Here is a 22,493-nt window from a genome sequence, read left to right as displayed (position 1 = left end):
GCTGTTTACTCGCTTTTGCCTAGCAACCGTTGTTTACTCGTCGTTGCTAAGCAATGACGCTTGCGTTGTTACACTTGCTTGAATGTGGGCAGTTCCCACAGTATGAATATTTTAAGTTAAGCAGAATTGATCAGTCTCTCCTAATGTGGACATTTGAAAAGAGCACTATAGGGATGTTTAACTGTTATAACCAGCACAAGAAACAAATTTCATCCATATGTTTCTGTATACAGTTGGCTCTGGTAATATTTTAATTACAGTAAAACCTGCCTTAAACGGAGTAGTGTAGTAAACGGAGTAGCTCTGTGAGTAGTGTCCCTCTACAGCGGCCCCTACCAGGTCCTATCATGGAAGGAGAAGACAATGGAAATCCTCGTGCGGGGCAGGCTCACCACCGTGTTTATAAGTTCCCTAGCAACTGCTGTTTACTTGCTTTTGCCTAGCAACCGTTGTTTACTCGTCGTTGCTAAGCTATGACGCTTGCGTTGTTACACTTGCTTGAATGTGGGCAGTTCCCACAATACAAACACGTAAATAATTTGAAATATTCTGTTCTATGTTAACACACAGAGTAGTGATTCTGAAGTATTTACTGCATTAATAAAATGTGTCAAAAATAAATAAAAAAAAGAAAGTCCTTTTATTTCATCACATATGACCAGAACAATCCTTAACTTGTCAACCAATGGTGCATTTATGTTCAGTGACATAAATGTACACTAAGAATAATGCATCTGTCATGCACCTCCCTTTCCACCAGATGCAATAATATTTAGCAAGTTATGCTCATGATGTATGCAGAAATAAATGTTCTTCATATGAAGTGTCCATTACCGTCATCTAGTCTTAAAATTGGAATTTGCTGGGAAATATTTAAAAAAAATCCCCAACATAAAAATTCATAAAAATCCAATCTTAAGTTCATGAGTAGTTACATGTTAACATTAGCATACAGAGATGAAAAGACAGACATGGAGAAACTACTGGGTGCACTTTCAAAACTTTTTGCTGTAAACATGTCAAAATATTTAAATTCTTAAACCACAAAAAAATTAAACTGACATATACACAGAAAGGAAAATTAAATGTACGCTAAATAAGTAAAACAGGTAAGTGAAGGAAGGACACTTAAGAGGGAAAACCAGACAGAGAAAAACAAATGAGAAGGCCTGGGGGCAAAATCAGAGCTACAACGTGGAAAAATTGGTGAGCTCTTAGTAATAACTTTCCATCTTAAGTCAGATAACTAAGTACTTACCTTATTCTCTACATGGTCAGAATATGTGTCAGTCTCAGAAGAAGTGTTACAGCTGGATGGTGCAGTAGTAACTGGCAAAGAGTTAACTTCCATTGTGGAGGAAGAGGTGGGACCAGGGGAAGTTCTGTTGTTCTTCACAACTTTATTAGATGTCTGCTCTTGATCCTCTGCCACGTTTCTTCTACGTTTAAAGGGGGGAGTTTCTCTGCCTGACAAAACAGTATCATGGGGTAAAGAAACAGCTGGAAGCCTGATCTCATCCACCTGCTGCCTCGGCAAGTTTTGTTGTTTTCCTGTACTTGACTGATCCGAACCACATAAACCACGGATTTGCAATGCTTCTGCAGCCACAAGCAGAGAGTTCAACTCTTCCTGACTCACATTCACTTCCCCCTTGTACATGAAATCCACAAGAGCCTGAACTTCCCAATGTTTCATGTCTTTCATAAAGATTATCGGATGTTGACATGGGTTATGAACTAGGAGATTCTCAAAATATGTGCTGCATGCTGATAATACCACTTTATGACATTTAATCATCTGACCCTCACATGCCAATGTTATATCCACAAAATGTTCACTGGTTAAAAGTCGTGGAAACACATTCTGTAGGTTTGAGCTGTAACTGTTCCACTTGACACAAAACTGCTGTGATGATGCCAGCATCTTTCCTCTCAGTTAAATCTGAAACAAAGGTGTAATATTTGCATTTTTCTTGATAACATAAAGGGCAATATGTTCTTCAATGGATGGATAGTCATTCATTACATAACACAGTCTACATTTCACTCTTTTTAATTTTTGTTTCCAACTCTCTGTAGAATAAAATGAGAGACTCCAAGGAAAGAACATTACATTTTTGTGTGTGAAAGAGTTCTAATGGTGTAAAATGAACAGACACCTGACCATTCGTTCAGAAATTCCTGCCACAGACCACTACAGCATTTCTTGTGGCACAGAATGTCAAGTCCACTATAGTTCTGTGATCGACAGGAATGGTCCATGAGGCAACGGATGTTCCAGTGACATATGAGAATTACAAGCAGTGAAGAAGCAATGAGAGATCTTCAAGACCAATTCTAAAGAAGAGAATCCCAAGTCACAATATTTTTATAGAGGTCAAAAGGTAAAGCTATTCCTGTAACAGGCCATGGAGGTCCACAGGGTTGTGAGAAGTCAAGTCCCCAAATTTTCCAGACATTCAGCTCACAGATGGTGGCGAGGCTGTCAGCCTTAAGAGCCGGCCGCCCTTCATCCCCAGGAAGATTCCTGGTACTCACTTCTGTTAGAAGCTGAGTTGACCCCAGGGCCAGAGTGTGGTTGTAATGATAATGGCAACTGAAAAATCCAATTACCTCATTTAAGCAGCGAACTTCTGGCTTGTAGCACAATGCCTCAACCATCTATGCTACCATGTGCTTGGTGCTCAGTGTAAACAGCACTGTTCAATTCTGAAGGAAGGAATGATAACTGAAGACAAAATAGACTTTTACCCAGAAAATCCAAAACTTTTGTCCTATAATATTGAAAATATATAAAGGCAAAATCTTGGGACCCCATTTATACAACCTTGTCACTGGTCCCATACTTGTAACACTGAGAAAAAATATCCAAGCAAGAGCTGGGTGATATTTTACTTCAAATGTTTATGACTCAAGAAAGGACAGTCAAACTTTTAACTTAACATTGTGATGAAGTACACAGTATCACGAAGTCATGCATCTTGCATGTACATGTACATGTGGGAATGTGTGCGCACACACACACTTCTTCATAGCATCCAATTTGAAGAGAGGGAATGGTTGAAATAACATAAGTTGGAGATGGAATAAAAGCATGTTATTCAGATGCAAAGGTCTGATGCTTCTCCTGTAAAGCTGGGCCGTGGAAATTCAAACTGCCATCAGAACTGACAAACCTACAGTCTGCATACATTATCATTTCTCTCCAATTTTAACCCAATAAATCATTGAGCAGTTAACGACAAGCAGGCTTATGCATTATGTGCCACCCAACCATGATCCTGAGCCTTACTGTACTTGACTTGTGCAAAAAGCATTCACTCAGTCATGTTATTTCCCATATTAAAATGATATGTGTAAGATGCATGATAATATGGAAACAGTGCTTTATTGCACTGAAGTGTGTACAAATGGATAACTATATTAAAAAAAATTGCACAAGTGTCAATGATAAAGAATTATCACTATGCCCGCCCACATCCAATAGAGAGAAAAGCACTGCTCAAGTCCATGCCATAATTCTGGATAATCGATGGATGACTACTGATGAAGTGGTGCATCCTCTATGCATCAGTCATGGTTGTGTTCATGGAATCATTTAAGACACTCTTGGATCTCATAAAGTTTGTGCAACCTGGGTTCCAAAAAACAATTCACAGGACAGCACAATAGCAACTATTTGACAGTTTTGCAAGGCGTATTGAACTGCTATCGTAATGAAGGTGATGCTGATTAGGGACAAAATATGGATCCAACAAAATGCTCCAGAATGCAGACACAAGAGTAAATAATGGAAACATCAGACATTGATATTCAAAGAAGTTTGAAACTTAACCATGCACAAAAAAGACTACCAAGAGAAGGACACAACAGAAACAGTGTCTATTATAGTGCAAATCTTTAGGACCAGTTGAAACAAGCTATTCGAACCAAATGTCATGGACTACTGTCAAAAAGTTTAGCAATGCTGCAACAAAATTCTTGTCTGCATCCTCTGTACAACCATAATCTGGCTCCTTTTAAATCACTCCAAAGATGCTTTGAAAGGCCACCACTTGGCCAGTGACCAAGACGTGAAAGAAGAAATGCGTGTGTGGCTTGTAGCTCAACCAAGAATTTTTGTGGGCCACTAGACTAAGTGTGTTGGGAAGGACGGGGATTACACAAACAATATACTACTATACATACTTATTTTAACTGTACTACTTAATAAAAAACCAATTGTGAATACCTTCTACCTCATCCTAATAAATAAGGTAAATCAGGTAATTTAAGCAATTTTTAAATATACTGCATAACTGCTAAAGAATTATAAATAATGTATGTGATTAGGTCTATTGTAGTGTATTTTGTTCTTGGGATATTTCTGTAACCACAGTGTACTTCTACAGATTTTCCGAACATAATTCACTATACCCTGACTTGTTGCATAGTAGTAGTACCTACTGGATAAGCATATATATGGAAATTTGGAACTATAACAGATTACAAGCACAACTTGTATTGTAACACTTCAGTTTGTATACCACCAGAAACACAAACACCAGCAATATTAACATGAACTCTGATAACTTCAAGAAAGCCATATAAAATACATGAAATTGTCAAAGATGTTTCTACCATTCAAAAATCTTCAGTTAAAAAATACAAGTGTTGAAACACTGGAAGTATATAATATTATGAAGTACCTTTACAACAATTCTATAAGAGAGGAAAATAACTGTCCCTTCTCAAAAAATAAAAACTGTTAACTTCAAACTACAGAACCACAAAATCGGCCCTATACATGCCTTACGTCATATCAGCCATACCACTATCATGCTCATCTTACTTTTCAGATTTTATATTAGTAATAAACCTGAATGTAAGGTTACAGTTGCTGACATTCCCCAAGAGTCCTTGTAATGGTTTTCACTTTTTTAGGCATGACTCATCTTATGTATGTTTGTATTATATGTTATATATACATGGTAGCAATATTATATTTAAGCATCCTGTTACACTCACACAATATATATAAGACAAACTCCGTCTTAAGTGCAACAATTTAATTGTAGTTCTTTCTTCTTCCCTTCCTCCACACTACATGTTTCGGCCCAAAATGGCCATCATCAGGTGTGTATTCTTACGTAGCTGCTACACTGCCCGTAGTTTAAAATTTAAGATCACCAGTCTTTCCAACTGTATGTATGTATAAAATCTTTGTTAATCTACACGCGTCAATTTGATTTCTAAAATTGGCACTTTTTTAAAACTTCAATTCAAATTAAAATGTCTATAAATTTTCTGTTCTTTTTCTTTTTCCAAATTTTTAAAAATTCAAATTTTCTCGGGGTACACGCCCTCTGTCTATAGTGCTGCAGCGGCCACATCTCGTTTTATCGCTGTTCAGGTATTGTTCTGTGTAGGCTCTGTGTGTGTGTGTGTGTCGCTGCTTATCTTTAATACGTGACACGTATTAAAGATAAGCTATTCTTTTACTCTAATGTCATATTCAAAGAAGTGTTAACTCCTGAAGAGCATTACGTTTGTTCAAATGCCATAACTGGTTTCGTGAAAGATATCCAACAGCTGAATGTACGTCTAACAAAAACATTTCGGTCGCATTAACTACAATACAATTCCGGTTACCTTTTCTGTCATAATTTTCTTTCAACTGGAATGTGTAATGGCATAAGCAGCCGACAGTAACGAAAGCAACGCCATTTTAAATAACGCTCTACTTGATTTCCAACAAAAATACTGAAAAAAATTTAAAAAAAGATTTTGATACTTCCAAACACTACCACCCGCATACTACGAAAACACATAACAATATACGGGTCTGAAATTACAAGCGGATCATACTATACCGCACTGTCGAGTATTATCAACCGATAATGAGGATAATTCTAACTTCGTTTATATTAAACGTGAAATAAACATTTGGTTACACTTATTATAAATAAATAATATATGAAGCTCTTAGATACAGACCTCTCTTTCCTAAATATATTCAATGATGTAAACATTAGAATAAATATCGGCAAAGAACTATAAATCAATACAACATTCAACACTGTCTCTCCCAAACTGACCGAACACTGCTGCCTCAATGTTCGGAGCTCGGAGGCAAGTCTATTGATACAAAATGGCTGCCGTCAGTGCCGAGAGCTCGATCGGTAAGAGGGTATGCTATTATACCACCAGCCTTTGTGTACTGTATCTCCCAAACAATCAGCAGTTCACATGAATAGCTACAAATAATTTGCAACCCTGGCCTCTTGTATTGCAGAGGTTCTTACTGCATTGTGTGTGTGTTTTTTTTTCGACCTGAGTTTAATATCGCTTCACTCAAAATCATTTAGAGCGGCATGAGTGAAGTGATATCAAACTCAGTTCGACAACAGAAAACACAACAGTAAGAACTTCTGTAGTACAAGAGTCAGTTTGCAACATTATTTATCGGGGGAGAGTTTCTCACCAGTGCCTGTAAAGTATGAACATTGGATTTTCTTCATTTCATTTCATTTATTTTACGTTTCATAGTTCCACAGTAAAACAGGTAGGATATGGTATTCAAATAATACATTCAATATGACCTCTCCATTTCAATGAATCATTTATATTTTAGCCAAGGGTCTTAATATTAGACACAGTTGTTATTGGTTTATTGTTATGAATGATACGTGGGTAGGCTGAAAAGTAATGCACACATGCTTGTAGAGAGCAAACAAGAACAAATAGCAAGATCGGGCAAAAAGTACATTAAAGTACCATTCTGAAGTTTAAAAAACATATATTTATTTTTCAACATAGTCACCGTTAAGGCTAACACATTTCTCCCAACGTGTAACAAGTTTTTTTCATTCCATCACTGAAAAATTCTTCCGACTTTTCTCGAATCCAGGACTTGACGGCTGCCTTCACCTCATCGTCCGAGGTGTAATGATTACCCTTGAGGTCTCTCTTGAGTAGAGGAAAAAAAAAAAATAAAAATCGCAAGGCGCAAGATCGGGGGTATAATAAGGAGGGTGTGGAATCGGTTCAAACTTCAGGTTTCGCAGAGCCTCTTCAGTTGCGCGCGAGATGTGTGGACGAGCGTTGTCATGTTGCAAGATTATTGGCATCAGGCTGCCTCTAACACGACAAACTCGATGCCGGAGGTGTTTGAGAGTCTGTATGTACTGAGAAGAATTTACCGTTGCCCCTCGTTCCAGAAAATCGGTCACATAAACTCGGTAAGCATCCCAAAACACAGTAAAAAGAAGTTCTTTGGCGGATGGTTGTGTTTTGAGCTTTTTCGCCTGAGGAGAAGACGGATGTCGATATTCAGCGCTCTGTCTTTTTTCTTCCGGGTCGTAACGATGGACTCATGACTCGTCCCACGTCACAGTATTCAAAAGAAAGTCGTCTCCTTCGTCACGGTAGTGCTGCAAAAGTTGCTCGCAGCATTCCAATCGACGCTGTTTGTTCTCGTCTGTGAGACGGCGTGGTACCCACCGTGCACAGATTTTATGGTATCCTAATTGTTCAATAATGAAGCCGACACGTTCCTTGGATATTCCAATATGGTTTGCGATACGCTTTTGATTGATTCGCCGGTCATTTTGAATCAAATCGTCGACGAGTTTGCGATGATTATCGTCTGTGGCAGTGATCGGACATCCTCTGCGTGTTTCATCAACAATTATGGCTTTTCCAGGCTCGCAACCACGAAATTTTATTACCCATCGATTTACAGTAGACCTATCAACAGCATCGTCACCATTAACAGCCTTCAAACGACGATGAATCTCAGTAGGAGTCACTTTTTCAGCAGTTAAAAATTCGATAACAGCACGCTGTTTAACTCGCGTTGACATGGCACTAGAACACGTCTCCATACTTCCGCTTTTCGAAATACACAGGATGAACGCAACGACCTCAAACCTGCGCATGCGTATTGAGGGGGAATGTTACTTCCACATGCCACCTGGCGCGCTTCTGAAGGTCATTTCGTTCGTGCTCTACAAGCATGTGTGCATTACTTTTCAGCCTACCTACGTATTTACATCAACTGAGGATTTATTTTTAGTTTTAAAATGAATACAATGAGTTTTGTTAACATCTATTGAAAGTAAATTTGCTTTTAATCATTTATTTACGCAAGTGAAGGTGTTAGACATCTTATTTCGAAAGTCCCCCAAGTCAGAACCTTTGACTAATATGCTTGTATCATCAGCAAACAAAATAGGTATAGCATTGCCGTCTACAATTTTGGGCAAATCATTAATATAAATAAGGAACAACAAAGGACCCAGAACTGATCCCTAGGGAACACCATCAGTTATCTTTTCCCACGTAGAAAGATTAATTAGATTTGATTCCTCATTAGAAACCTGAGTTCTCTGATATCTTTTATTAAGATATGATTCAAACCATAACTTAGCTTTGACATTAACACCATAAAATTGTAATTTAGAGATCAATATATCATGGTTTAAACAATCAAACGCTTTTTCAAGATCAAAAATTGACCTAATCCTTCCAGCCGCACTATGGTCCTGGGGTCGACTCCGCTTCCAAAAGGAATGAGTACCAGGAATTAATTAAATAATTTTCCTGAGGAGTAAAGAGCGGCTGGCTGACAACCTTGCCGCCATCTTTGAGCCGACTGCCTAGAAAATGTGGGACCCTCAACGTCTCAGAACTCTATGGGCCTTCACGGCCTGGTACAGGGATAGCGTTACCTTCGTTTTACTTAATACAAACAGAAACTGAGGACAACTGCAGTCAACGATATTATGTATAAGCACACACAATCTTTAAAAGCAATATAATCTTCACACTAGTAGAACAGAATGGAAATACTCGGTCGGTATAATTCGCTTGCGGACTAAAACCACGGAGTTTGTTTTGTTTTGTATTGTATTGTGGATGAGATTATCTCGAAAGGACTTTGACTGCCCAATCTCCAAATATGACTTTGCCAGACTTCTTCCTATGGAGGTTTACTGAGGAGCAGGATGCTTAAAAATAAACCTCGCACTGTTGACTTTAAATAAAACACTGACAACGAAACTGCTGCAAGGAGCGCCGTGTCGGTCTGTCACTAGGCGGACGGAAACCAATTTCAGCATTTTCTGTAACTCGATTATCTACCAAGGCATTCACAGGCAAAATTTCGTCCTCTTCTGCAAATTAATGCATGATTTATAATTATTAATTCGGAGATACCTCCGAGTGACTCACCCTTTAAATACAATAATCGGGTTACTAAGTAAGAAGACAAACTTTGTTAGCGATATGATAACTTATATAGAGCATTACATCGTAGCGATGTTTGTGGAAATCCGGATTTAGTTTAATGGAATCTGGGTCAACCTACATGACTACTGCAACAGCACACCCCTTCAATTCCAACCAATCCCAGCACTAAATACACCAGAAAATAAACACGTCCGTTATCGGTAATTTACATTACAGAAAGCTCTTTTATATTTTTTTCAAATAAAAATTTCATAATATTTATTTATTTATTTGTTTATTTCGTCTCTATAGATCATTGTTACATGATATAGGAAAAGTCAGTTACTGTACATTGGCTGATTACAATAAGAGAATAAAGTTACAATACTTACAATTGTTTACAATAGATTTCATATAGTGTGAAGTGGTTTCCATACTAGGTCCTCTCGGCAAGTCGGCTTCCATATGTCCTATTGTGCCTGTACTGGTGTTAATGCTTATGGAGAATTTGCTGGAATGAGGATTGGTAAGGGAAACCGAAGTACTCGGGGCAAACCTGCCCCAGAGCCAGAGCCACTTTGTCCATCACAAATCCCACTTGACTAGACCGCAGCTGTGGAAAGCCGGCGACTTACCGCTTAAGCTATGGCGCGGCCTTTGAGATAATATTGGTGAATTTGATGATAGCACTGGTATAATGTTTCACTGTAGACTCTACACTGCAACATCTCATTACATCTGTTCTCCCTTCCTGGTGCAGCTTCTTGGTATCTGCAATCTCTCCAGAGTAGCCCATTCAGGTACATCTCCGACTGTGTTATCTTGGTTGCTGGAAGAAAGAAAGGAAAACTGCGCAGTAGGGATTCCCAAAACTGATTATTCATGAATTATGTGATTATAATTGATTAGTGTTTGTCTCACACGAGAGAAACTCATCCACTTTATAAAAACAATGATCGAGTAGGTAAGTTTTCAAAGCGCTTTTGAACTTATATAGTACCGGTATTTCTTTAATATATCGTGGCAGATGATTTAGCAGTCGAAGTCCTACATTGTTAAAGTTGTTCTTGCATAGACTTGTATTACATGGGATGACGTGCAAGTCGTCTTTTTTCCTTGTGTTGTATGAGTGTAATCCTGAGTTGGTTGTGAAATCATTCAAATTGGATTTTATGTATATTAGAGTTCCGTATATGTACAAAGATGGTATAGGTAATATATGTAATGATTTGAAAATTTGTTTACAACTAGTTGTTTTTGGGATCTGGGTCATAGCTCTTATATCTCTCTTCTGTAATTTAAAGATCAATTTTGCATTTACCGAATTGCCCCAAAATATCAGTCCGTATGATAATAAAAATTGGAAATGAGCGTAATATAACGTGCGGACCGTCTCTAGTTCAGTCACTCTTCTAACTGCCCTTAGGCCAAAACATACTTTACATAAGCTGTTCGCTAGCTTTTGTGTATGCATAGTCCATCTTAGATGCTTATCTAGCCAGACTCCCAGAAATTTTGAGTGATCTGTGTAGTTGATAACTGTGTCATAAATCCTTATTGGAGGGCATTCAAGTTGTAGTTTTTGAGGATGATGAAAGGCTATTGCTATTGTTTTCTCTTTATTAATAGTTAATCGATTCCTCTCAAACCACTCTGTGATTTTGTTTATTGTTTCATTCGTTTTACTTTGAATTTCGTTAGCGCTATTTCCTGCTATAAAATGCTAGTATCATAGGCAAAGAACGTAGGTTTCCCACGTTCTATGCTGACCTCCAGGTCGTTTATGTATAACAGAAACAACACTGGTCCCAGAACGGAACCTCGTGGGACGCCATAGCTGATGGGTCTCTTTCGGGATAGGTAATTAATGTTTCGATTAGTTCTTTTGCATCTGCATGTAATTTCTACCGCTTGTTCTATGTTTTCTAAGTATGTTTGGAACCACCTTAGTGAAACCCCTCATATTCCCATTCTTTCCATCTTACTTAGCAATATATCATGATCTACTAGGTTGAACGCTTTTGATAAATCCCAAATATCCCTTTACTCGTTTCTTTTTCATCTAGTGCTTTGTGGACCGTCTTTGTAAATTCTGTGATTGCTGTATGTGTTGATTTACCTTTGCAGAATCCAGGTTGTTTATTGTTGATTATGCTGTAGTTATTTTATCATCATCAATAATCTGTCAGACGACAGGTCCACAGTCTCTTCCAAAACAATTCCTCCACTTAATGCGATCTAGAGCTTTCTCCTTCAAATGACAATATCCTCTTCTGTCCCCAAGGTCATCCAGCATCTTCTTACTTCTTCTTCCTCGTCTTCTTGTTACTTTCATCCGCCCCTCTATCTTTCCTTCAATAACTTCTTTTAGAAGGCTTTTTCTGCGTAAAACATTACCAATCCAATTAGTACTTATTTATGAATGATAAAAGTCTATTGTGCATAATTTTTTCGATTATTTTAGAAAACCCCGAAATTAATGACACTGGCCTGTAGTTCCCAACATCTGCAGTACAACCTTTCTTATACAAGGGTTTCACTTTTGCTATTTGTAGTTGGTCGGGGAAATAACCAGATGAAAATGACAGATTTATTATGTATGTTAGAGCATTTACTAGTTGAGGATGACATTTTTTAATAATGAACTCTGGAATATCGTCAATGCCCCTTGATTTTTTGTTACCCAGTGTTTTAATTATGTCTACCACCTCCCTTTCAGTGGTTGGGGTTAAGAACATGCTATTGCTGTTGTCTTTTATTGTGTTGGTCCTGTCTTCATTGTTTTGTGCTGTCGGATTGTTACTCTGGATGTGCTGGGCAGTGTTAGTATAGTATTCATTAAAAACATTGGCTATAACTTTTGGATCCTGTATAGTTGTTCCAATCACTCCTAATTCAATGTTCTTTGGAACTTTTTGCTGACTGCCTAATTCTTCTTTGATTAAATCCCACATGACTTTTGATTTGTTCCCGGATGATCGTATTCGATGTTGCTTAATTTTTTAGCCTCACCGATAATTTTGTTGTATATTTTTTTTGTACTGGTTATAGTATTTTTTAAGTTCTTCAGATGTGTTTCCTTCTTTAATTAAGCTATGAAGGGTCCTAAGTCTGTTTCCTGATACCCTTATGCCTAAGGTAATCCATTTATTTTTTGCTGCTTAATTTTTACCCATTTTTTAGGCATAACTACATTGTGATAGTACTGAAGGATGCATAAAAATTCATTGTATGCATCATTTGCCTCATTTTGTTTAAGAACCGGCTCCCAGGTCTCTTTTCCTAGTACTCGTAAATAGTTTAGATATTGTACGTTTTCCTTACTATAAGATCTAGCTAATCTGAAGTCTTTAGTTATTAATACTTATATTGTAGGGTTTTAGAGTCATGTCTTCTAGAGTTCTCACCTCTCCGAGTTCGACTACGATTCTTCAGGTTACAGATATTATTCTTGAGTCTACGGATTAGGTATTGTTTCTACTGATAAACTCATACAATAAGATCAATTATTAAAATTTTATATTTTAATCCTATTTTTTTTATATTTTCAGACACTGAAAAACAAGACCCGTGTTCGCAAGTTGCTAATTGTGTTTCATTTGTACACATATTTGTTGTGTTGCGAGTATTTAACTTTCGTTCAAATGACATGTTGTAGAAATAGTATTAGGCATTCACTCGTGGAGCTGAGCCCTTCTTGAGAAGCTGCCAGTTGTGCAGCTACTCAAGAACTTTCCAGCATTTCGTGGAACCCGAAGGTCCATTATCGTGTTCACAAGAGCAACCCACTGGGCCCTATCCTTAGCCAGATTAATCCAATCCATACCATCCCATCCTACATCTCTAAGATCCGTTTTAATATTGTTTACCCACCTACGTCTTGGTATTCCCAGGGGTCTCTTTCCTTATGGCTTTCCCACCAATATCCTATTTGCATTCCTCTTCTCCAAATTCGTGCTACATGCTCTGCCCATCTCACCTTCCTTGACTTTATCATTCTAATTTTACTTGCCGAAGAGTACAAGTTATGTAGCTCTTCATTATGCAGTTTTCTTCAACCTTCCGTCACTTTGCTTCTTTTTGGTCCAAATATTCTCCTCAGCACCCTGTTCTCATACACCCTCAGTCTACGTTCCTCCTTTAATGTTAGAGAGCAAGTTTCACACCCATACAGAACCACAGGCAAAATTATAATTTTGTATATTCCAAATCTATATCTGACATAGTGTTGATTAATTTTTTACAATCTCATGTGCAACACTGTGTTCTATAAAATTTATTAAAAGTTATTCACTGTAAAATTTAAAAGTTCACCATTACATGTTTTGACCAATGCGGTCATGAACAGGTGTTAAAATTATTGGGCTAGGAAACTGCTGTCATTGTTGTTCCTTTTGTTGTTAAAATAAGTCCTCTCGATGCCCATATGTGTTTGAGTTGTTGGGTTGTGTTCTCTCCTGTTGTGTTTTGTGCTGCTTGTCTTGATTATACCTTACAGAAGTTACAATATTTTATCGAGGAAACTGATACTCTCTAATATTTCTGTTTGTGCTTCATTAATTACGAAGCGTCACTAAATTATAATTTCCTATAGTATCCGTAATCGTAGCTTTCGAAGCAACTAGACAGATCACCTGCCCCACCACTACAACTACAACCGCTCCTGCTACTATAGCAGAATGCAAACAAATGAACGAATCATCTCACGAGTTGCGAGAACACGAACCAACTACACAGTAGTGCTAGACCCTAGAGACCGCTAGAGACGTGATTCAGTGTTCGAGACGGCATTGAGGTGTGAACATGTAGCGTTATGGCGATTCTCGAGACCTGCATTTGCTGCAGCCTACTTGTTGCGTCTGCTGTTGCGGGGATATACGCACTGGTAAGTTATGAGAAATTTGTAATATACATTCTCGAATGCGCAATCTGTTTTACTGTTTCTCTACAGCTAATATAATTATTTCACTATTGAACAATAAACGAAATATGCGTATAACTTACAAGTCTATTGGAATCAACCCAACTAAATTACACCCGGACCACTGTCAGCGAAGATTTTCTTGCCAATTAGTTAATAAACTGAAAAGAACGAGCTTGTATTTCGAATTTCAAATTTGTCCCACCAGTATTTCTTTCTCAGACTTCAAGACAGTGGTCCATGAATTTTTTTGTCAAGTAATTTTGCAGCACCGCCAAACCCCATTGTGAAGAACAGTCAAAACAATATTTATTGTGGCCATCTGCTATGTACGAAACAAGAGTTTATTTTGCGTGCATATGTGCTGTGATAATTCTTTATTACATGTATAGTCCTATCATGCTGTGACAACAGTTAGGACTGTTCCTCTTCAACAGTATTTATGAAAGAGTTTGGTAATATTTCCGTTAGACAACCATTACAACTTAACAAGGAACGGTTTCATCTAGCACAGATAATCAGCCTAAATAGTTCATAAAAGCTTTCTTCAGAGCAGTCGTCTGAGGCGCTAAATTGTATGTGAAAGTGCTAGACGACCTTGACGACATCTGCATGCTGTGAATTCTGCGGTTACCTTTTGTGTGTGTCGAAATAATAAGGACGTAGCTACATAGGAAGTGAACGTAATAAAATTTCCTAACATATATTTTAAACAGTCTGTGCATTATATGAACATTTGTTTTCAGAGAAAGTGCATGTGGGAGATTCTCACAGCAATGTCAACACATTATACAGTATTAATGCGGCAGGAGAAAGTCGGGCTCCGAACTGCGGACAAAAGTGTGTCACGCAGACCGTTCTGTTAATGTACCGCTTCATTTGAGATACCAGCCTTAGGTCTATTAGACGTGTAACGATTTGGAACCGTGAACTAATTACCTGACACAAGCTGCTCTGCGATTCCATTATACTTTGGCATTTGGGTACAGTTGCCAGGGTTTCGATTTCAGCATACCGTTTAAAGCACACAATTTTCTTTGGGGTTGGGAGAGGGCTAAATTATCCCATGGTATTATAATCCAACGTTTGAAAGTCACTAATACCAAAATGCGTATGGCATGATCTTGATTCACTTCTAGTCACTTCCTCAGAGTTTACTGCCTTCCGATGCAGTTCAATGTTATTATCTCTTGTCAAGAATAGTCCTAACGTCTGCTTTCCAAGATGCTTCCCCACCACAATTTTGTATGAATTTCATGATTTCTCTCCCGATCTACGTGTCTGCCTCAGGGCAATGAAAACATACCTACTGCATGATGTGTAAATGTTGCTATATTCTTGTTAAGCAACATCTTCCCTTCTTCACTTACTGCCTTCGGTAATTAAAGTTATCCCTGTACTTAAGTATCATGCTACTCGTATGAAAGCGTGTCTTTAAAGCGAAACCCCACGTAGCTCTAACGAATTCGAACTCGCCTTCACTCGCAGGCCACTTTACTACTTGTGGGAAAAGACTCCTGTTGGATAGGAGGCTGTGAACACAGAGTTAGTCTCAACTTAGTCGCGAAGAAGAAAGCCTGTCTCTTGTTAAAATAAAATCCTGTCGTCAGCCCATAGTCATTCCTTACAGACGAAACTGCTGCTGTTGTGGGGGAGGGGGAAAACTCCATTCTTTGCTGTTTTGTATACCTCATTGCCCTTGATTATTTTGCAAAACTACGAATACGACACTACTAAGTCAGATGATTTTTTATTTAATTAATTCATGTTTTATACAGAAAAAACTCAGATAAATGTGGCATATACTATTGAGAAATGTGTTACGTTACAAGAATACCAATTTTTTTAGATGTGAGCTGCATGCAAAATAGGAAGTATAGACCTATGAGACCGGTGCGGTTGGAGGGGGTGGGTTTCCCCTTGTACCGCGACCAGTTTGAACTATTGTACATCCCCCTGTGATATTCTACCAGTCTCTATACCCTACCGGTACTGGTGCGTGCCATCAGTCCCGACTCAGCCAGCGAGTTCGGCCTCTACTGGCTCAGCGGTATCTAGATGCTTCCCCCATCTACCAGAGGCGTTAGAGATTATTGTTGGGCGGGAAATGTCCTTACAAATTTGGCTCAGAGGTCTCCTTGAGACATGAGGTTCTTTTACGTGCCGTAAAGCTACGACACGGGACCCACGGCTTATAGTCCCTCCCGGAGGACTTGTTCCCTGAATTTTTCCGCCCTTAAAAATTCCACGACCTCCGCCGGGTTTGAACCCGCGTACCTTGACTACGGAGGCCGCAATATATTCTATAAGGTTAAGCAAAGAATTCCAATACCAAATTTCATCGAAATGAATTGAATAGCCTACTTTAGAATATGAAATATGCCGACGGAAGGATAGACAAACCTCCCAATTATGCCTTCACTTCATGCACCCTATTCAAACACCGCATAGAAGTACGCAATTATTATGTATCTCGGAATGTCTTGCAGGAGACTCCTAAGATAATGGAAACGAAGGTAATATGCAATATCACCGTATACATAAAAACAGCTTTCATGAATTATCTTATGTAGAATGTAATCGCGGAATTTTATTCGATTTTAGTATTTGAGAACTCCACAGAAATGTAATATAAAGGGGGCTCAGAAATCTGTCTCGGATCTCCGGGAATGATAACATAAAAGCAGCTGGGTTCTCCGTCCATGTAGAGTCACAGAACAACGTGGTTGAAAAATGATCGGACGCCGGTCATCCACCGTAGACATTCACTTAGAGAGCTCACTCTTTTGGGTACAAAAACAATACAAATCGAAGAAAACAAATCCACCAATCTTCCAGGAAAATAAAATGAACAGATGCCCATAAGAACACAGTTTTCGCTCTTACTCTGTTTAACCTGTTTAGGAAACGAAAGTATAGGCTGCTCTACACAGAGCCTATATTTTTCCAAATGTTTCCTAAGCAATTTGGTCAATTCTACTGGCATTGATGCTCATGTAATGCATACGCAAATATATTGTTTTACAGGGCTGGAAGGAATGTACCCCATAGTTTACAAAATTTCCAACACTTTCATTGCAGCTTATTAAATTTAGTTGCGTCGAGTTTCTAATTTATATCAGCAAGGCACAAAATGTATTAAATAAAACGGGCAAAATACACGTTTCAACAATATAATAATGCACAGTACCGAATTTCGACAAGATCTGTGAACCGGTTTATGAGATATTGGAAGAGTTCATTTATGTTCTTACTTAATTGGTAAGTGTAACTACAGGTGAAAATGCTTCACTAACACGAAAGAAAAATCTCTTACGTCAAAGTAGACTTAAATGTGATTATGTGTATGAAGAAGTTCAGTCATGACCTTATGTAACATAGGCTCTGTTATAGATCAATATGGGTGAAAACTAGTATTACAAGATATCTTTTAGTGAAAGATTGCCCTGCCGAATTAAAAAAAAAAATATATCCAAAGGATTAGGCCCTGATAATAGGTCACCGACAAATGGACAAACACGATATGCACATAGCATAGAATCTTAAATGAGTTCCCCTCCTTTCTGTTAGACACAGTCCTACGTATTTATTCATCAGTAAACTGTCAAGACGACAGGTCCACAGTCTCTTAAAAAACAGTTCCTCCAATTAATGCGATCTAGAGCTTTCTCCTTCAAATGAGAATAACCTCTTCTGTCCCCCAGGTCATCCAGCATCTTCTTATGTCTTCTTCCTCGTCTTCTGGTCACTTCTATCCGCCCCTCTATCTTTCCTTTAATAACTTCTTTTAGAAGGCAGTTACTGCGTAAGATATGACCAATCCAATTAGCCTTCCGTTTTCTTATTTCGTGTAGGATATTCCTCTGCTCACAGACTCTAAATAACACTTCTTAATTTCTCACATAATCGGTCCAACTGATCTTCTCCATCCTTCTCCAACACCACGTTTCGAAGCTTTCCAGGTGTTTCTGATCTACTGCCCTAAGTGTCCATGTTTCAGCCCCCTACAGAGCTATGTTCCAAATGTAGCATTTCACTAGTTTCTTTCTCAAATTTAAGTCCAATTTGCTGGTAAAAAGATTCTTCTTCTTGCTAAATGCAGCTTTTGCCATGGCAATCCTAGATTTAATTTCACAAGTACACCTTCCATCATCTGTCAAAAAGCTACCAAATATTTAAAACATTTCACATTCGCCAGTTGTTTTTGGTCTATCTTTATTGTGACTGGGGTTGGTTGTCTCGAAATTTTCATTACTTTTGTTTTTTCCACATTCATTTCCATGCCATAGCACCTTCCAATTTCGATTAGTCTATCAATCATACCCTGTAGCAAAGTTTTTTCCTTAGCCATTAACACAAGGTCATCGGCATATTTCACAGTTTGAATAATTTGCCCTCCTAATTTGTAGTCTCCAAGCCCATCCAGAGCTTCCTTGGTAAGGCATTCGCTGTACAAGTTGAACAGAATTGGTGATAAACAGCATCCTGGTCGAACTTCTCTTCCAATCTGCACACTTCCTGTCTCCCTTCTGTCCAGTCGTACTCTAACTTTCTGATCCATGTACAATTTGCTAATCAATCTTCTTTCACGCCAATCGATACCTGTTTCTTTTAGGATCTGCATTAATTTGGTCCAGTTTACCCGGTCAAATGCCTTCTGCCAGTCTATGAAGCAAACACACAGTTCTTCATCTATCTCCAAAGTTCGTTCTGCTATAATTCTCAGCATCCCAATTGCATCCCTGGTTCCTTTTCCTCTTCTAAATCCAAACTGATCCTATCCAAGTATATCCTCTATTTTCCTTTCAATTCTTCTTTTAAGTATCTTTGCTATTATCTTTGCTGTATGTGCAATAAGGCTTATTGTGCGATGGTCGCTGCATTTTGTAGCTTTTGTCTTTTTCTTTAAGGCAATCATTGTAACTTCTGTAAAGTCCTTGGGCCACTCTCCACTTTCATATATGGTGTTCATTAGTTTTGTCAGTGTTTTCAAACCACCTTCTCCCAGTAACTTGAGCACATCTCCAGGTACATCATTATCTCCTGTAGCCTTTCCATTCCTCATGTCCTTGATAGCTTTTTCCACCTCACTTTGTAAAATATATGGTCCTTTCTCGTCTGTATCAACTTCTTCTTTCGGTTCCACTTCCAAGATTTCTGGCCGATTAGGTCGATCATATACGAGTAGTTCTGCTAAAAGAAATTCAAATGAAAGTGGCAAATTTTCATATAGTCTCATTTTACACAACGCGTCTATTCTTCGTACCGTTAGAATATTTGAGAAAATCGTTCAGGCTTCATTTGAGTTTGTTTTTAAGTAGGGTTATTTGGACGACGTGCACCAAAATCGTATTCATCAGACACGTTTTAGTGTTGATGCCACACACACACACACACACACAAGGCGACCGGAACTCAAGTAATCTGGACACAATCCACGAAACACACATCTCTGAGAAGAAAAGAAAGCAGAACACAAGAGGAGTGCCACGGCATATAGTACACCAATTTAGATCCATTCAGAAGTTCTTAAAAATGTTTTAGGTAATAAACTTTTATAGGCATTAAGAATTTTTGTAAATAATAAGGTAATTGTTACATTGACTTAGCTTAGTCAGTTCTGTATGGGAGTCTGTGAAGAGAGGACTTGAACGATTGAAGCTGAAAAATCTCCGCTTTTAGAAGTGTTTGCCAGGGAACGACTGGTGAAGACACAGAAGGCTGCAAAAGGTTTAACAGCTGCTGTGGTGATTTGTGAAATGTGGAGATTAACGGTGGCACTGTAATTACTTGTACTTACGATTCATGTGAATAATTTGTCAATAAATCCATTCATCAATCCAAACCCCGTCTATAGTCACTTGTACACGTGACAATATTGTATTGTGCTGTAAATTTGTGTTATACTTCCAATTGTATTTGTTTCCATCACCATAACATTTGTGTAGCTACACTATAAGTTAATTATTACTACACGTTTCGACCTTTCGTCCATCATCAGGTATGTACATTCAATGTTTGCGGCCCTGTTCACCCCTTGCATCAATCAGTGTTTACATTGGGCATTTTTTGTGTTGTCGGTTTGACATGTTGATATGTTACTCTGTTATTGTACATTATATGCATTTGACAAAACGTCGTCACATACGCTCAGAAGAGACGAACTAATACGAAAAAGGAGGAGCGAATATCATGCCATTGAACTCTACTATTANCTGGTTAACACTGTATTTTATAATAAACAGAATTTTTAGTGATAAGCCTATATTTGTTGAGAGGTTTGTGGTGATAGTCTAGTTTTCAACATATATTTCTGCGTCTGACATACCGATGTTGTATACCGAGAACTAGCCGAACTAAAAAATTGACTGTCTTACTGGTTAGTCGACTGCCTGATGGACACAGATATATTAGAAATGTTCTAATTTTCTTTTAGGGGGGGAGAATTCCGGGGCGAAATATGTAATTGGTATAAGTATCAGCAGGCTGAAGAGACAATTCTGACATCCTTGACTATTTATTTCACTTCTGAACCCAAAATTTTAGCACCACTCTCACTTAAACCATACACGAGTACGATTTTCAGCACGTTTAGGCAGAATCCATATTTTTAACGCATTCTTACAAGATCCTCCAATTCAGACAATGTCTCGGCCCTTAAGTTGATAACTATTCATAAGATTTTCCCAAGAAAAATGTATATTTTATTCATCTTCCATTCAAGTTTCACTTTGAAACTTTCCTCATTTAACAACAACGACAACAACAAAAACAACAGCAGTAGAAGAAAAATGTAAATCATGAATTTCCTCATGTAAGTACATCCAGCTACCGTTTTCTTTTTTCCTCGGCGCTACAGCCCCAGTGGGCCTAGGCCTACCTCCACGAACTTCCCCGTTCACTTCGGTTATTCTAGATCTTACACATTCGGTAGGACCCCTTGGGCGGGTGATCAGCTCGCCGCAAGGCCTCTACCTGTACACAAACACAGAAAAACACACACAAACCAACTAAACGTCCATGCCCTGAGTGGGATTCGACCCCACGATCTCGGTTTCCAAGCGAGCGAAGACATTACATGCCTTAGACCGTTCGGCTACCGTGACTGGCCCAGCGACCGTTTAGTTATATTTATTAACACTTTTTATAGAGCCCTATCGGTGTTTCAGACTATGTAGCGTCGAATCTTAGGATGATGACTGATTAATGAATTGGAAATGATGCGGAAGGAAGCGACCGTGACCTCATTTGTGGTACTAGCAAGAATTTCCTTGGAAGGAGTAAGGGAAAGCACAAAATGATCGCCCATAATAGTAGGTCTTTTAACTCAGGACCCCGTTCCCCGTCAGAATACGAACCAGGAGTGTTAACCACTCGACCATAACGTTCGGTCCCTAGTATATGTCCGTTACATTTACCTAGTTATTTGGTGTAACACTGAGTAAAAGAATATTTACCATTAAAGATAGTCTTTTTTAAGCTGTATACGTAGGTAACCGACACGGTTTTAAGAAAGGCAACAAACTTCCGGCGCTAAATAATTAAATCGATTGGAAAAAGAAAGGAACGTAACCGTCTCTGAGCCAATGCACATGTTCTCTTTTCTAGCTAATCAGTTCTGTTAGAGAGAATGTTCACAAAAATGCACCGTACTCATCGTCCGAAGAAAAGCAAGTATCCTCATAAAGTGTCCTGCATACTGTAACACCACTGCACAAATTTGGTGATGCAACATAAGTTGAACGGTACCGTGGGCCGCTGAACCTGAATGTGGCCGCCGTCCAACTAACAAGGAAGAAGAAATACTTAGACAATAGCTGTCCATATGGTGAATGAAACGTGAGGAAATTTAATCAGTCCACTAAAATCCTTGTCACAACTTTTGTCAGTCTCATACAGCATAAGCTCCTCTTGACAAGGTGGTGCCTATACGGTACGAACCATACAGTTGCGTCATGCTTGTGAAGGTCCACTTGACTTTTATGAGGTATTGGTTCAGTTTCCATTATTTGAAGTGTCTATTTAGGTGGGTCTTCTCAGTCCGTCTGCTAAGCGGTGTACATATATTGGTAGGAATAGCAGCGAGCACCAGCAGTCCATATTTTTAGTAAAGATATAATTTGGGACAGTCGCACAACAAATAATCAAAAAGGAAGCAAAATAGACACTACTGTGTCAATATTTGTCTTTATTCGTTGTTGGTGGTATCGTTACATGTTTCGACCCTTTTCTTTGGTCATCATCAGGCTTACACGAATACTATTTAGCTTCTGAATTGCGTCATTAATCAATATGAATACATATTTTGTCTGTATGATTATTCTATACTGACAATTATATATAATTTTTAAAATGTGGTTCA

General features: G+C 38.4%; 2 protein-coding genes across 16 annotated transcripts in view; one reads left to right on the top strand and one right to left on the bottom strand.

Moving 5' to 3' along the window:
* The window catches only part of LOC111866429 (protein bric-a-brac 2), an 83,775-nt gene extending 77,680 nt beyond the window's left edge, over positions 1-6,095 (bottom strand). For 14 of the 15 annotated variants that reach the window (XR_002843138.2, XR_002843137.2, XM_023855382.2 and 11 more), the window contains exons 1-2: positions 5,977-6,095; positions 1,259-1,942 (exon numbers count right to left, since the gene is read on the bottom strand). Coding sequence is in view for 13 of the 15 variants with exons in the window: in XM_023855382.2 (XP_023711150.1) it covers positions 1,259-1,924 (666 nt within the window). In the remaining 2 variants the exon portion in view is untranslated. Of the gene's footprint in view, positions 1-1,258; positions 1,943-5,631; positions 5,764-5,976 lie in introns of those variants that run through there. The other variant, XM_023855380.2, reaches the window with a different exon arrangement.
* Positions 6,096-14,000: 7,905 nt separating this feature from the next.
* The window catches only part of LOC111866435, a 28,040-nt gene continuing 19,547 nt past the window's right edge, over positions 14,001-22,493 (top strand). Inside the window, exon 1 of the mRNA XM_023855392.2 lies at positions 14,001-14,095. Within this exon, the coding sequence (XP_023711160.1) occupies positions 14,024-14,095 (72 nt within the window). The 5' untranslated portion in view covers positions 14,001-14,023. The remainder of the gene's footprint in view (positions 14,096-22,493) is intronic.

Source organism: Cryptotermes secundus, unplaced genomic scaffold (genome assembly GCF_002891405.2).
Source record: "Cryptotermes secundus unplaced genomic scaffold, Csec_1.0 scaffold271, whole genome shotgun sequence".
Classification (NCBI taxonomy): domain Eukaryota; kingdom Metazoa; phylum Arthropoda; class Insecta; order Blattodea; family Kalotermitidae; genus Cryptotermes; species Cryptotermes secundus.
This window is presented reverse-complemented; position numbering and strand designations above follow the sequence as displayed.